At 50.7% G+C, this 14,719-nt stretch overlaps 1 protein-coding gene across 1 annotated transcript in view; it reads left to right on the forward strand.

Annotated features, from left to right (window-relative positions):
- Window positions 1-5,458: 5,458 nt before the first annotated feature.
- The window catches only part of LOC136361886 (sodium- and chloride-dependent betaine transporter-like), a 37,716-nt gene continuing 28,455 nt past the window's right edge, over window positions 5,459-14,719 (forward strand). The window contains exons 1-2 of the mRNA XM_066320120.1: window positions 5,459-5,509; window positions 13,152-13,348. Of these exons, the coding sequence (XP_066176217.1) occupies window positions 13,156-13,348 (193 nt within the window). The 5' untranslated portion in view covers window positions 5,459-5,509; window positions 13,152-13,155. The remainder of the gene's footprint in view (window positions 5,510-13,151; window positions 13,349-14,719) is intronic.

The following is a 14,719-nucleotide window of genomic DNA, read 5'->3' on the forward strand; positions in this document are numbered from 1 at the left end:
GGGTTTTTTGGTTTTGTTTGGTTAGTTTTGATTTGGGGGTTTTTTGTTTCGTTGGTGTTGCAGGTTTTTTGTTTTGGTTTTTTTGGGAGGGGGTTGTTGCTGTTTTTGTTTTGGTTTGGTTTTTGTTCGTTTGAGGCGTTTGGTGTGTATGTGTTTTGATTTTTTTTGTTTGTTTGTTTTTGTTTGTTGGGGTTTTTTTTTAAATTTTCTTTTCAAATGAGAAGTCCACCTAAAAATAAAGAAGTCCCTGAAATTCTGCCTCAGGTCATTGGTGCTTGGAAAGGATGATGTGTCCATTTATCCATCCATGAAGACCAAGCTCTGCTTTTCCCTTTTTGTGTCAGTGGTGCCTGGGGAGAATACTCAGCTTTCCTTGTCCATGGATGGAGGATGGATGGAGGATGGATGGAGGGCAGGGGAAAGACTTCAGATCTCAGGGACAGACCCATAGATGAGGATGCATCTGCTGCCGTGGAAAGCATCCCAAATCCTGGGATGTTTGAACAGATGCTTCAGAGTTTTTTTGCCCTTAGTGGTAACTACAGGGCAGTTTTCCATGGCTGCTGCAGAATGTTGTATTGTGAGTGGTGTTGCACATTTTGGTGACAAGAAAAGCGGATATGTTGGATGCCATGGTGCATAAACGGAGAGAACAGGGGAAGATGAACATGTTAACTCGTGGGATACATAATCCTGTGAAGCAGAGATCTCCTAATAATCTGTGAATATGTCCTCCAGGCAGTGCTAACGAGCATGTCCCACGGAGCAGGGTGTTTGGCTGAGCCCTTTCGTGCTGAGAGGATCTGCACGCTGCAGATAAGGGAAGCACGAGTGGGGGAACACTGGAGAAGCTGCTACTTTCCAGCAGTTACCAGCGATTTTGTTAGCCCTGTCTCCCTACGACCTGTCCAGAGCCGCAACATCTTGTGGAGCACCAACAGGCGCCTCTCTGTGTCTCCATCTGACGCTGTCCTCTGTGTCCTTGTGCCCCGCGCATCAGAGGTGTTTGCTGTCACATGTCCCACAGCGGCGGGCTCAGCTGCCCTGAGGGAGCAGGGAGGGAAAGCAGGGGCCAACAGGCACACACCCGTGTGTCCTCTGCCGGCCTTTGTTCTGTGATCCTCCTGCCATCAAGAGCGAGCAGTGCTGCGCAGCTCAGAGGCTGTTAGAGTGCAGATGTCTCCCCAGCACTGCCAGTCCTCCCGCCTGACCTCCCTCATTGCTGACTCCGGGCTCCTAAGCCGTCTGCCCTGGCCTCATCCTGTCCCGTACCAGGGATGCTGTGAAACGCGCCGTGTCTCCCCCTGCCTGTACTTCCACAGATGAAGGCTCCTGGCAGCATCCTCCTCCTCCTCACTCCGGCGCAGGAGTGATGCTGTGGCTGCCGGAGCCCACCAGGGTTCGTGGGGCCTCATTAGCTCCCGTCGCTTTGGTTTTGTTCACTTGTGAGTAGTTACAGTGAAACTGTTGTCGGAAGTCACGGGCTTACTCAGGCAGAAATTAGCCATAAACGTGAAAAATAAATTACAGCAAATGCCTAGGGGAAAATCCCCCGCAAACATAGTGTTCAGTCAGCAAGGCGTGTTCTCAGCCGGAGAAGCAGCAGCGTTGTGCCCATGGGGCAATCAGCATGTTATGAGGGAGGCTAAGGATTAATTCATGCTTGTAATAATATTTTATATAAAGTGCTGACAGTTAAATATAGTAAATATACGAAGCACCCCTTTTGTAAAATTCAGACTGCAAAACCTAAAACTCAGGGAGAGACTTCATTTGCATTTGAAGGCACAGGGCGAAGTAACAATTTTTTGGAGCGAGACAAGGAGAGATCATCACTGTCTGACCAAACACCCACGCCACCTGGACATCATCGCCGGGCCGGAGGGGAAGACAAAAGGACTTCACTAAACCCAGGAGTAACTATGCAATGAAAAGATAACACTATATCGGACGGCTGAAGAGATTTACATCCTGGGTCTAGCCTGAGGGCACAAAAACTGTATAAAAATCTAAGCTCCAGCAGCAATTTCTTGTGAACAAGGGGAGGACTGTCCGCTGGTCTGACCTCGTTCACCAGGTGCCAACTCCCGGGCTTGGTGTCTTCAATTTTTGTTTTATTTTGGTGGTGGGCTTTTTTATTTCTTTGTAACCGAATTGACTTTAATAAATTTCTTCATATAAAACAATCCGGCTATTTCTCTTATAACAAGCATTTCTCCTGTTTTGTTAGCAGAAGTGTTAAAAGACGGGATTAGTCCGGACAAAGGAGGGCAGCAGTGGTTTTTCCCCCAGCTGGCTCAGCGAGGGGAGCAGCCAGGGCTGCAGGCTCCATGTGTCCAACCACTGTCCCAGAGACCGGCTCTAATGTTTGTAAAGCGCAGACTGGACTCACCCACACGGTGTCATGCTGACAGACCTCTCTCCAAATCTGGGCTAGGGGGAGATTTGACTCGAGTTTTGGCTTGAAGCCTTGCGTCTTGCTCACTGCTGCCAGGGAGCATGGCCCTAGCGTGGGCTGGGGCTGGCAGGCTGCTCCTCGGGGCTGGCTCTTCAGCAGGCGTGTCAGAGCAGGCTGAGAGGCAGGAAAGGGTGGGGACACCCCGGTGATGGGAAAAGCCAGCTCACCTTCTGAGAAAAGAAACTGTAAAAGGAGAGGCGTGAGGGCACTGCCAGCTAGCAGGTGGTGAGCAGGGTGGGGAGGAGGACACCTTTGATTAGGCGCAGGACAGATCTGAGGTTGGGGTCAGCCATCCTTCAGGGCAAAGGCTGAGTCCTGGTGTCCAGCTGCCCTGGGTCTGGCAGGTTGAGGGAATCTGGTGCTTTCAAAGAGAGGGATGGAAACCTGTGCAGCTGGCGCTGAGCTGGCGCTGCACAGGGCGTGGGCACCTCTGTGTGGTCGGACAGCAGTGCTTTCCCAGCTCTCCTGCGCACCCTTGGGTGCAGTGAGATGGGGCTTCCTCAGGATGTGGGGGTCTGGGGGCTGCTGGTGTGTGGGCTGCTCACAGCATGGGTCCAGGGCTGGGAGGGGGTCATGCCACCTGGGGAGGGCTGCTCTGGACATTCCCAGGATTTATTGCAAGCAGCGTTTCTCTTCTGAGGATGAGTGTTTAAGAGCAACCTCACCCACGCTTATGGAGGAGGAGCCCACATCGTGGGACGACCTGCAGTCAAATTGTCACATCCTTTAGCAACCCTGTCCTACCTTCACAGCTGCTCAGCCCAGAGTGCCTGCTCAGGGCTGACTCTGCCTGCTCAGGGCTGACTCTCCCAGCTGGTGGTCAGGGAGCGGGTCACCCCTTTCCTTGCTCTCTCCTGGGATGGGACAGAGCACAGTCTGTATCCCACCAGCTGAGCTGCTCAGAATGTGATTTTTGCATTTCAGTCTGGGTCATCCCACCAGTGAGATCCCTCACGTGGAAGCTGGTGCGGTGAGATAAATGTGCCCCTGCCTGCAGCACGATTAAAAAACCCTGTGAATTATTGCCTGGTGGGAAACTCTGAAGCCTGAGTGTAACTTCTGGTACCTTCTGGGGTGGCAAACAGAAATAGCCTTTTTTTTACCCTCCTGGAGAATGATTTTCACACACTGCTGGATAAAGTTTTCATTTAGGTTGACTTTCTTCTTGTTTTACCTTAATGTCACAGGTCATTTCCCATCTACAGCTTTGCAAAATCCCTGCGATGTTCCTGTGAAACACTTCAGCATGGATAAATCAAGTTTTTAGGTCAGCTCTGCTTGCGTAGGCTTATCTCAATCCCCTTTTCATATCTGGATAACCTCTATTGCACCTTTTCCTCAGTTGTGCTGGGTCATGCCAGTCCTCTGTGACAGGACAGCCAGTGGCACTGTCATCCACGAGTAGGGTCAGAGGCAAGGCAGGGCCAGCACATGCTCTTCACCGTGCAGTCTTTCAGGACTTTGGCAACAGCCCCTAAAAGGCAGAGGGTGGAGGCTGTCCTGTCTGATGTTGATGCCAGATCTCGCAAGGGAAGAATCATCCTGTATTTCTTTGGGTATGGGACCAATCCGCTCAGCCAGCCCGTGGGGTAGGTGAAAGCCGAGAGCTTTGAAAATAGCATACTCGGAAAGTTTAATCCCAGAAACAGCCCCAGTAAATGGAGACGTTTTCCCTTACTGCCTCCAGAACTGGCCTCAGTGGTTTATCCTGAGGATCTCACACAGTCCAGAGTCGATTCTCCTTATGCATCTCTCCAGCATCATCTGTTCCCAGGGCAATCCAGCACTCTCTAATGGGGTCTGATTCACTGGCTTCTAGCGCCCATGGTAGCGACAGTATGACAAACGACCTCTCTAGAGTGTGCAGGCAGGTAAACCTACTTCTTCCACATGCTGTGGCATTGAGGACTTCTGCCAGTTCCTGTGTTTCCCACTGAGGGCCCGAGAAATGCTCCACTGGTGAGTCCAGACATCGCTGAGCATGTGTTGGACATGTCCCACGTTCCCTCCCACATGGCGCTTTGGTTTGACCACATGGGTGCGTGAAAAGGTCAATAGGAATTTGGCAGGCACATTAGCAGACAAAGCAAAAGACAGAAGAGTGACAGCCTTAGACACAACCATTAAAAAAAGAGAAAAGCTGAGCTGAAATATCTTGGAAAAAAATGGTGTAACTGGAATGCCTGCTACTGGTGTTGGTCATGAGAAGCTCTGGAAAAGCCATCAGGGCTGAGATGGATACAAAGAAAGTTGTCAGAACAAAGCCACACAGGGATTGCTCCCTTCTACTGAGTGCCCAGACACTCTAAAGACTCCAGCAGCGCCTGCCCTTGCTCTGCCCCATGAGCTGTGTTTATATTCTCAGCATATGGCACGGGCATGGCGGGGGCTTTGTGACCCCACAGTGTTCCTTCCCCACCCACGTTCTGCCTTTTGCTCCACCCGCCTGACGGTGGTGGTGAGACTTGAGCTTGGCCACCCAAGATTTAATGGAATGCTCCATGGAGATTCATCCTGCACGTTTGTAGGATGGCACTGAGGGATGCCCCTATCCCACTGAAGTGGTGGAGCCCTAGAACAGTGGGAGTATGTGGCAGCCAGCCCGGGCCATGCTGTGGGGTCTGCAAGGGGAGAGCTCCTGCCCCGCATGTCAAGACGACATGGACTTACTCCCTGCTTGATGTAGTTAATACTTACAAACTCTTGGGCCTTTATCCTGCCTCTCTGCAGCTGCTTTCTCATCTTGCTTTCTTGTTAGGGCCACAGTTCAAGGTCTGGAGAGGTGCATGTTGTAAGGGATTAGGGGAGAAAGTTCTTCCGCCGTGATGCACCTCCCTTCCCTACGTCCCAGCACCCACGCATGAGCTGGGTGATACTTCGGTGGGGGGAGCTGGTGGAAGGGGTGGGACGGGAGGAGGAGAGAGGGTAGTCTCTGCCTTAACTCTTGCTGTATCTCTTTGGCACTCAGTGGATTCCCTGCCTGGACTCCAGTGGGACGGGAAAGGATAGGACGGGAGGGGCTTGCCTGAGGGAGACCCACGCTGGGTTCAGGTGAGTTGGGTGTTTGCTTGCTGAGCAGATCTGGCTGGATGTGTGTGCCACCCTGGGAGTGCCGGTGACTCCGGTCCTCCCGCAGCCAGCTGCTGCACGCCTGCCGTGCTCTGGAGAGCGGGCCAGCAAACCTGCGAGGGCAAAATCTCCCCAACGTGAAGCAAAGCAAGAACAAGACGGAAATTGAGGAGCAAACAATCCATTTGCATCAACTCAGGGAAGAGGTTTTTCCGTCCGTGGTTCCTTTGGAAAAGGGAAAGGACAGGCTGAGGTGCTGCACAGAGGGTGCTAGGAAGTTCTGAGCAAAGAGATGCCTGAAGGGTGGGTAATTGATACTGAAGGTTGTGGCAGCAGGAGAAAAGGAGAGAGTGATAGATAAGCACTCAGACAGCAGAAAGATTGAGAGACAACAGTGAGAGAGACATGGACAGGGATGAAGGGCAGAGATGACTGGTTGATAATAGGTACAGGAGCCAAGGCACTAGCAGTGGAGTAGTCATTCCAGCTACTGCCAGCATGAATCGTCCCCTCCTGTGCTGCCCTGCAGAGGTGCTGACCCCAGTAGATTGACTTGGGGGCTCTACTTTTAAAAGATGTACCTGGGAGTGCACTTCTTGTTCTTCTTGCCCCTGAAGTTTCATCGAATTTGTTCCTGTAGGGGTGAGGCAGGGAGACAGAGCAGTTTCTGCATGTGCTAAACTCTTGGAATCTGTGGGCATATTGGTGAGCAAATGCAGGCAGAACACATGAGGGTTTCATAACACCTGATCTGCGTCTTCTTAAATCAACAGTGCCTTTAAAGTAATCACTACTAATCAGGGCTTTCATCTCATGCCCGTGGAAATGCCATTGCCCTAGTTTTTCCTCTTTGACAGCTGCTGATACAAGAGGCTGAACCTTGGACCTGACCTTTGTAGCTCTGCAGCAGCCCAGCTTTTCTGGATTCATGGCTGCAGATGTGGTTATTGCGGAGGGCAGGCTAAAGAGCCCCGTGCCTTTTCTCTGCCTGGCTGTGCTCCTGGGCACAGCTCAAGGAAAGCTTTGGTGCCCCGGCCTGGAGAGCAGGTGGGTGCACTCCCACCGCATTACAAGGTGGCATTATGGCAGGAGCTGCTGGAAAGCACTTACGGCACTACTGGGGTCATGGTCTCCACGTGCCTCTGCCTGTGCTGATGTCACCTGATGTGACTGGTCCTGAGCACCAGCTGGAGCTGGCTGAGCCTGCCCAGGGTCTGACACGGGGTGCTGGGTTTGTGCAGGGCTGAACAGGGAGCACAGTGTGGGGACAGTCACGGCAGGGAGCCCCTGTGGTCCTGCCCTGCTGCTCCGTGCTGGCCACAAACGTGTCTGTGCTGAGGGTCCGGGCTCTGCCACACACACTCTTGGCTCTCCTCATCCTCCCTGCTGGGAAGCGTAAAGCAGTGTTATGCCTCAACCTTGCCCAGCTTTTGGGAGAGTCTTGCTCGAGTGCTCTTCCCCCGTGCTGCTCCCTGTTTCTCATCACCGACAGCAAGTGTCCCCAGGCTGTGCTTTTGGGAGGTCAGGCAGGGTGTGCCTACCTGGAGGAGTTTAGATACAAGTGCCTAGAGCAGTGTGATGCCAGGTTTCCTGTGCTGCTCTCCCACCTCTGAACCACTGCCTTCAGTGCTGGCTGCTCTGCTCTCCTGCTCCAGCAGCTTTGCTTCCCACCCTTCCCTCAGCTCTGCCCCCCAGCCACAGGGCTGGCAGCGGGTGGCCAAGCAGGGCTGGGGGCTGGCAGCCTCCATCTCTTCATCCGCCCTGCTCAGGGCTGCTGGCTGCCGTCTTGCTCCGTGCTCCTGCTGCCCCAGAGTGATGGCAGCCCTGTAGAGGTCCTGCAGACTCTGTCCTGTCCCTGTGGAGCACCTCTGGGCTGCACCAGGGGTCGTTGCCCCACTGTGCAGGGACCTGTTTGCAGAGCGGGTGCTGGAGCAGCACGGCTTTCACCCTCTGTGCCATTCACCTGCTCCTCCAGCCAGTGACAGGAGCCCTGCTGGCCACACACTTTGGCTGCACACAGGGGCCTCAGAGCCAGCCCCATGCAGCCCCAGGACTTTGGCCAGACGGCCTCAGCCATCGGGTAGGTGTCTCTAGGGGCTCCGCTGGGGGCTGGCTGGACCTGTGTCTGTAGCAGACCTACTGCTGGTGCTCTGTACAAAGAGTGGATCCTGCTGGGGCTGCCCCTCCTGCGGGGTGGCACTGGATACAGTCCGACTATGGGCTGAGTGGAGGTCTTGAGATTATCTGGTTTGATGCAAAGACTGGTTTCTAGTAATATTTATACGCCATTTATGGACTTCATCGGTTAGTCTTGTTTTTCTTCTAGGCTTAAGAAAGAAACCACCTCTGTGTGTCTGTAGCCCAGAGCAGGGAGAGTGATCCATGGGCACCGATAGAGACTGATCTGGCCCTGGGAAAAACAGCCTACGTTTAGCAAGAAATTTGCCACTGATTCTCAGGAAAGGTCCAGCCACTGTTAGGGGCTTCAGAGGGTCTCCTGTCCAGCAGGAGAAGACAGAAGACAGAACAGGACCCATTTGGCACCCTGCTGCACCAAGTGTGTGTGCTCTGAAGTGTGATGCTTTATCATCCTTGCAGGTGTCTGTGCCATCAGTGAACTTACTCATAAGGAACTCACCGAGTTCCTTGTCTCACTCTTTCTGGTGTCAGTAAGTAGCAAACTCACAGACTGCACAAGCATTGCTTTTATTTCACACTGGAGAAAACATAAGTAGGATCTGATTCTTGTAACAGCCTCCTGTGCCTCATGAACCTTGCTGAACAGATGCTTTGAGAATACCCTGCAGCCCAGACAACCTGGAAGAGAATTAGAAATTGTAAAGAAGCCAACCAACTTTCAATTAGTTGAAATGAAAGGCATTTTAATTTCGACTTCAGTCCTAGAATTGATCAGTTTTTCTCTTTCAACATCTTTCTTGCCTTTCTCTGTTATGCAGCTGGAGCGAGCCTTTCTTCAGCAGCATTCCCGTTCGGAAGCAGCTGTCTCTGCTCATGTAGCTGCTCTTAGATTGGCTGGAAAGCCCTTGCTTCCACCGCTAATGTTTTCTTTTCCATCTTGCAGAGATGACCGATACCAGCAGCAGCCCCCGTGCGCTAATTTAACTGGGTTGGTTCCTTGAGCTGTACCTTGGCACTGTGGCTCCTCGCTGAGCCCTGATTTTGTCTCTGCTCCCACAGCCGCCCCCGCCTCCAGCCATCAAAATGCAGAGCAGGATTTCAGCTGCCGACTAACTGCTGGCTCTGATTGCACAAGCAGGGAATTTTCTGCGTCCTCCTGCTCCTCCTTATGTGACACAGCCCGGTCTCCTTGCTTCTGGATTCCTCCCTCCCCATCTTAAATTGCAGTTTGTCTGCTCGGTTGCTGCTTATTTCAGAATGAAACCGAGAAATATAAACGCAGTGCAGCTGTCTGCATTGTCATCCGTGATTCTGCATTCTGCAGTTCAGGCAGCACCTTCCAGTGTCCAGGGGAGCTTTAACACTGTGCGTCTTCTCATAAATGTTATCAGCTGCTTTTTCGAGACCTTCCTGTCTGCTGTTCCTTCTGTTACACTGTTCTCTCTGGAGATTGTCCTCATCTCATTTGCCTTACGATGAAACAGCCAAAGAGGTCAAATGGAGGCTGTTAACTTCCCAGCAGTAGGAACTCCTGTCTGACAGCAGTCAGGAACAGGCAGAAAGTTTGCAGGAAGAAAAGCTTTGGGAGAATCACTATTGGCTTCTTCCTCTGGTGCCAAAACTCCAGGTGGCTTCTCTTGTCTTGCTCTTGTTCCTTGCCTCCTCACTGGAGCAACTTTGAAAAAGACCCTTTTTATCCTCAGAGAGGCTGAGGATAGCACCATATTTTGCTTCAAATGATGCTTTCTTTCTTCTCTTTTTCTTATTGCTGCCTCTCCCCTTCCGTGGCATCTTGCTTCCCAACAAAGCTGGAAAATGCTGTTCTCCTGCATACCTGCACTGTGTGTTCAGCACATCCTAGGCAACTGCTGAGTGACCACAGTGCTTCAGAGAAGTCCTTGATTTTCCCTGCCCTCTGTGGTCGTACTTGAAGGATCTCATGGTGATAGGTGTGGGACAAACACAGTCCAAAGTTTTTGACCGAGGGGAGACTGTGTTGCCCCATTTGAATGTTCAAGAATGGAACTTGTTGCTCTGGGTCTATGGCTGCCTGCATGCTGCTTGTTCTCCTTCCAGGACTGCAGGAATCCAGGTGTATTCTTGTTTTCCCAGCAATAAATCTTTTGGGGAAAAATTGTGGCTATCTCCATGCACCAAGCCCAGTACCAAATACTGTACCATTTCCTATGGAGCTGCATAGAATGGAGCTTACTCCTTCAGAAGACAGACCACAGGTCATTTCTGTGAAGGGCAAAAAAAACATCTTCTCCAAGTGCTGAGGGCTGAAAATACAGCAGAACACCTCTAGAAGAGACCACTGGGATCAGAGGGAGCTGAGCAGGGAAGGTGGTGGTGGTGGTAGTGGTTGAGAGGGTCTAGGGGAGGGGTAGACTGTGGATTGCATCAAGATGGTATTTTAGCTGTTGGGAAAACTATGGCAGAGGTAAAAAAAAGAGGCTGGGAATTAAGTAGTCAGAGGATTTTTCTCCAAACTTTGCAGAAAAAGTGTAGGCAAGCAGTGAGGGGCACAGTCTTTACTCCAAACTCATATATTAAGGAGGCAGCAACCAAAGGAAGAGGAAAATGTTTGCCTGTTGGGAAGGATGTATCCCAGTAGGTGGCTGTGACTGCTGTGGGAGAACCAAATTGTTCCTAGCTGGAAACAAGAAGTTATTTGAGTTCCCATCTGGCCTAAGAACATATAGAGCAGGGGCACAGTAGGATTAACTGTTCAGGAAAAGAGCCAGGAGGTGTATGAATAGGCTTTCTCATAGAAACAGCAGGCAAAACAGAGAGGGAAGCAGTGAGGATGTGTAATGTACATGGCTTTTTCTGGGAAAGGAGACATTGTAGTTCATGCCATGAAGGCATGGGCACCAGTTTAACCCACCATCTGTTCCCACTTGAAAAGTCTTGGTTTCATAGCCGAGGTGCTTTCCCCCTTTTTAAAATCGGAAAATGAAGGCAGAAGTGCTGTGTCTCCCCTGCTGTTCTCTGTTTTTCCCCAGCTGTGTTCCTCATTGCAGCCTCCCAACTTCTATCCTTCATGTTGGCCTATTCAGGACAGATAAAAATCAGTGGACAGATAAAAAAAATCCTGGTCCAGGTGTCCCTGAGGTGGAGGTTGGTGACAAGGCTGGGGCTGTGGGCTGGCACTCACAGATTCCCTTCCCAGGGCTGGGTGAGAGGAGGTTATTCTCTGATTGTGACCTTCCTCTGCACACATGTGTGAAACAGGTCAAGCAAAAATGAAATAAAACTCCAAATATTAGTAGAAATAGGCTGACTCTTGGATCCACCTTACATTCACAGAATAAATACAAATTAGCTCATCTTCTCGAGCCAGCTTCCTGGGACATCCTCAAGAAACCCAGACTTTACCATCACCGTATTTGATAACGTGCCCTGGACTGCAGCAAACTGGAATGTGCCAGGGGCTGTGACACATCAAACACATTTCATGAAGTACACGTTACTTTTTCTCTCACATTTGACAGTGTGTGGAGCTCTGCTCCTCTCAGAGATGAGGAGGCTGTGCTGCAGCATCAGAACAAACCCATTAGCCAGCTGGCAGCCCGTACTGCAGGCAGGCAGTGGGGAGAAGGGCCTTGCCTGGCCTTTAGAAGCTGAGAAATGGCTGGCAGGAGGACCTGATGATTCCACCTCCCAATGCAGTCCAGCAGAAGAGCTAGGGAGAGGGGGCAAATCCAGGACTGGCAGGACTGCTGAGCCGCTGGGGAGCCGCAGAGCTGCAGCTGCAAGCCAGCATTTAGGGTGTGGCCCTTGATTCCTGGGTTCCAGCACCTTCTTTAAACGCGGGGTCAGAGGTCTGTGGCAGTCTGTTAGAGGGCTGATTCACCTTCACGCTGTCATGCAGCTCCACAGGTGGTGTAGCCCTAGGTGGTTTGGATCAGAGCAAGCCATAAATAGGTGCTTTCAGCATATGGACCACAAAGGGCAAGGGCTGGAGATGAAACAAAGGCTGCTTCCTCAGTGCCCTCATGCATCTGCATTTGACACCAAAACTGACTGTGCCCACTGTAGTGCTGCCCATACATAGGCTCTTACTGACAGTAGTTCTAAAATCCTCTTGAATTTAACTGAGACCAGGATCTTTCTGCCATGTTTTTGAAGAGGAACTTATATTAGCCTGGAGGATGATCTTCACCAGCCCCTGACTGCTCACCTCTATGCTTTATGTCCCCCTGATCTTGTTGCAGCCCCTCTTACACTGGTTGATGTCTTGCATGAGACTCAGGCCTCCATTCAGTGTCCGTGGAAATCTGTGGCTGATAGCAAAGCAAATACGATGAGCCCTTCAGGAAAGCAGACGGGGGAACAAAGCCTGTTGTTGCCTGGGGCATTTAGAGAGCAATTGGTGTATTACGCTGTGAGATCTGATTTCCTTTCTTGACTTGAATAACAGGCAGGAAACATGGCTGTGTCAAAGAACTACTTGTTCTGCTGTGAAACGTTCATTAGAAGTTGTCTTCTCACACACAAGCATCTTTCTTTGCCCCGGGGTCTGATACACCCAGAGGGTTAGCATTTAGGAAGTAATTTCCTTTACAGAAGCAAACGAGACGCTGATTATGATGCTGCCTTGTGTGGATAAGTGCAAGCATGGCCCACCAGCTCCTGCTCCTGCTGCCTCCTCGCCTCATTGAAAACTACACCAAAACAAGTGCCACAGTGTTCCTTGGCTGCTGGGACAGTTAGACGTCAGGGTCTCCACTTGCTTGTATTTCCAGTTAGGTCGGGTTCCCTGGTAGTCCCTACTCACCTTGATATGGCTCATGCCTGGTGTTTGTCCAGAGGGACAGGACTGGAGAGACTCCAGGCACAAGGAGGGCAGGAATACTTTGCCATCGTGGTCCTGGTGCACCATCCTGCTGCAGATGGTCAGTAGAAGGTTTGGTGGTCCTGTAAGGGACGTCAGAGGGGATAAGGTCCTGCTCACCACTGAGCTGCTGACTGGGAGAGGTGCTCGGCCTGAGCTGCCTTCAGAGCCAAGGGAGGGAGCAAGTTTAAATGGTTCAGAGCAGATCTAGGGCCAGTGGGAATGCTGAGTGTTGTGGGTGACGCTGATTGCTGACTCTGTTGCTCCCTGAAGATGGGGAGGTTCCTTTAGATGGCACAGAAGGAATGAGAGATGTGCTATTAAAAAAAACTTATCGAACCACCGGCAAGATGAATTTGCAAGTTGCTACAAAGGAGCAAAACCCTGATTTCTTTGCAGTCCCAGCCGGTGGGAATGGAAGTAGAGATGCTGCTGCTTTGGTGAGACTCGTTTTCAGTTTATTTTCCAAATCTCAACAAGGGAATGAGTATCCCTTGCTAAAGCAAATCACTTCTAGAAAGGGCAGCTTCTGCTCGTCTTCTAACACATCTTATTGTGGTGTCAGGTCCCCTGTCTCCTCTTCCCGCAAGTGTGTCCTGCAGCAGCTCCCTACATCCCATGTTCTCCTTCTCTTCTGTCCCACAGAGCCATGACAAGAGCCATACCCAAGGAAGGAGAACCCAATGGGGCCACCACATCTCCTGAAGAGATAAAGATGGAGGAGATGGAAGAGAGAGGCCAGTGGCGGAACAAAATGGAATTTGTGCTGTCTGTGGCTGGGGAGATCATTGGCCTGGGTAACGTGTGGAGGTTCCCATACCTCTGCTACAAGAATGGTGGTGGTGAGTTCACAGCACACGTGGGTTGTTCTGGACCTGCAGGTATGATGAGAGATAGGATGAGATATGATGAGAGATATGTACGTGCCTGGACACGTTTCTCCTGTGCCTCGTGTGCTCTAAGGCACTCCCTCATTTGCTCCTTCAACAGGTTAGTTCCTGCCAAAACCAGGAGGTATAAAAACTCAGGAGTGAATCCTGCTCCCCAGTGGGTACTCGTTCTTCAAACGGCATTCTCGAATCTGGGCTCCTGAAAAATTGAACTCTAGTAACAACTTAAGGCTCCTGGGCATCTCAAGAAATTATTGGTCTCTGGAAAAGATCAAATGCTGCTGCGAGTGGTCAGAAAGCCAACACCAACCTCCTACATATTTCACTTTTCCTACTACTGGTGTCAAATCCATCTTTTTCAGGCCCTTGTTAAAGAGGAGGAAAGACTTAGTGCTGGTGTCCTTTGCTGGTATCCTAGCTAAGGCCTGATATACCCCAGAAGGAGATTTCTGCCCCTTTCTATGGAGCAATTCTCACAGTGATCAAACTACTACCAGGGAAATTCATCCCCCAAAAATGTTCCTTCACCTCCCCTTTTGTTTCTTTGCTTGGCTCTCCTTTTCTCTCGCAGCAGCACTGCCATAAGATCATTACACGGTTAAAAGTTAAAATTTCTCATAACAATAAAATGAAACTAAGGGAATAATAGACTGTCACTAACTTTTCCCGGTGAATAAAAATCTAACTTTATGAAAGAAAAGGAGGAATAACAAATTACATGTCAAAGACAGCAACAACCTCTCTTTTGTTCTTGTTCTCTAAAAACACCTTGAAATAATGGTCTGGTACTTGCCTCCCCCCCACCCCACTTTGAGCTTCCTTTGTCTGCAGACCATGCCCCAGGGGCCTTTCTTATCCAAAGTGCTCTGAGCTTTCACCAATAGCTGAGTCGTTCCACTGCAATTTTTCCCAGGGCCCCCAAATTCCTGTCCTCTGTGCTGTTGCTGGAGTTTATCCAAGTTAAACAAGAGACAATAAAATACATCCTCAAAAACCAAACAGAGGCAGGGTAAGAAATAGTTAAAGAAAATGGAGTTAAGTTTTTCTTGAACCTGGGATGATTTTCAGGAGACCCCCCCAAGTCTCCTTCTCCGGTATTTTGCTGGCACCAAGAGCAAGTCAGATGGGCATAGGCAAGGAGACACTGGAGCTGCATCTGATTGAGCAGCCTCTTCTGCAGCGACGCTCTCAGAGAGGAGTCGCGGGTTTTTCCTGGAAAATTTCTCCCTGAGCTCAGATGATATCTTTGCACAGTTTATGCCTGTGGTGCCCGTTCAGCAGTCCTTGCAATTTGTATGCTAATTAACGTGAGTGAAAAGGCTA

Source organism: Sylvia atricapilla, chromosome 5 (genome assembly GCF_009819655.1).
Source record: "Sylvia atricapilla isolate bSylAtr1 chromosome 5, bSylAtr1.pri, whole genome shotgun sequence".
In the NCBI taxonomy this organism is placed as follows: Eukaryota; Metazoa; Chordata; class Aves; order Passeriformes; family Sylviidae; genus Sylvia; species Sylvia atricapilla.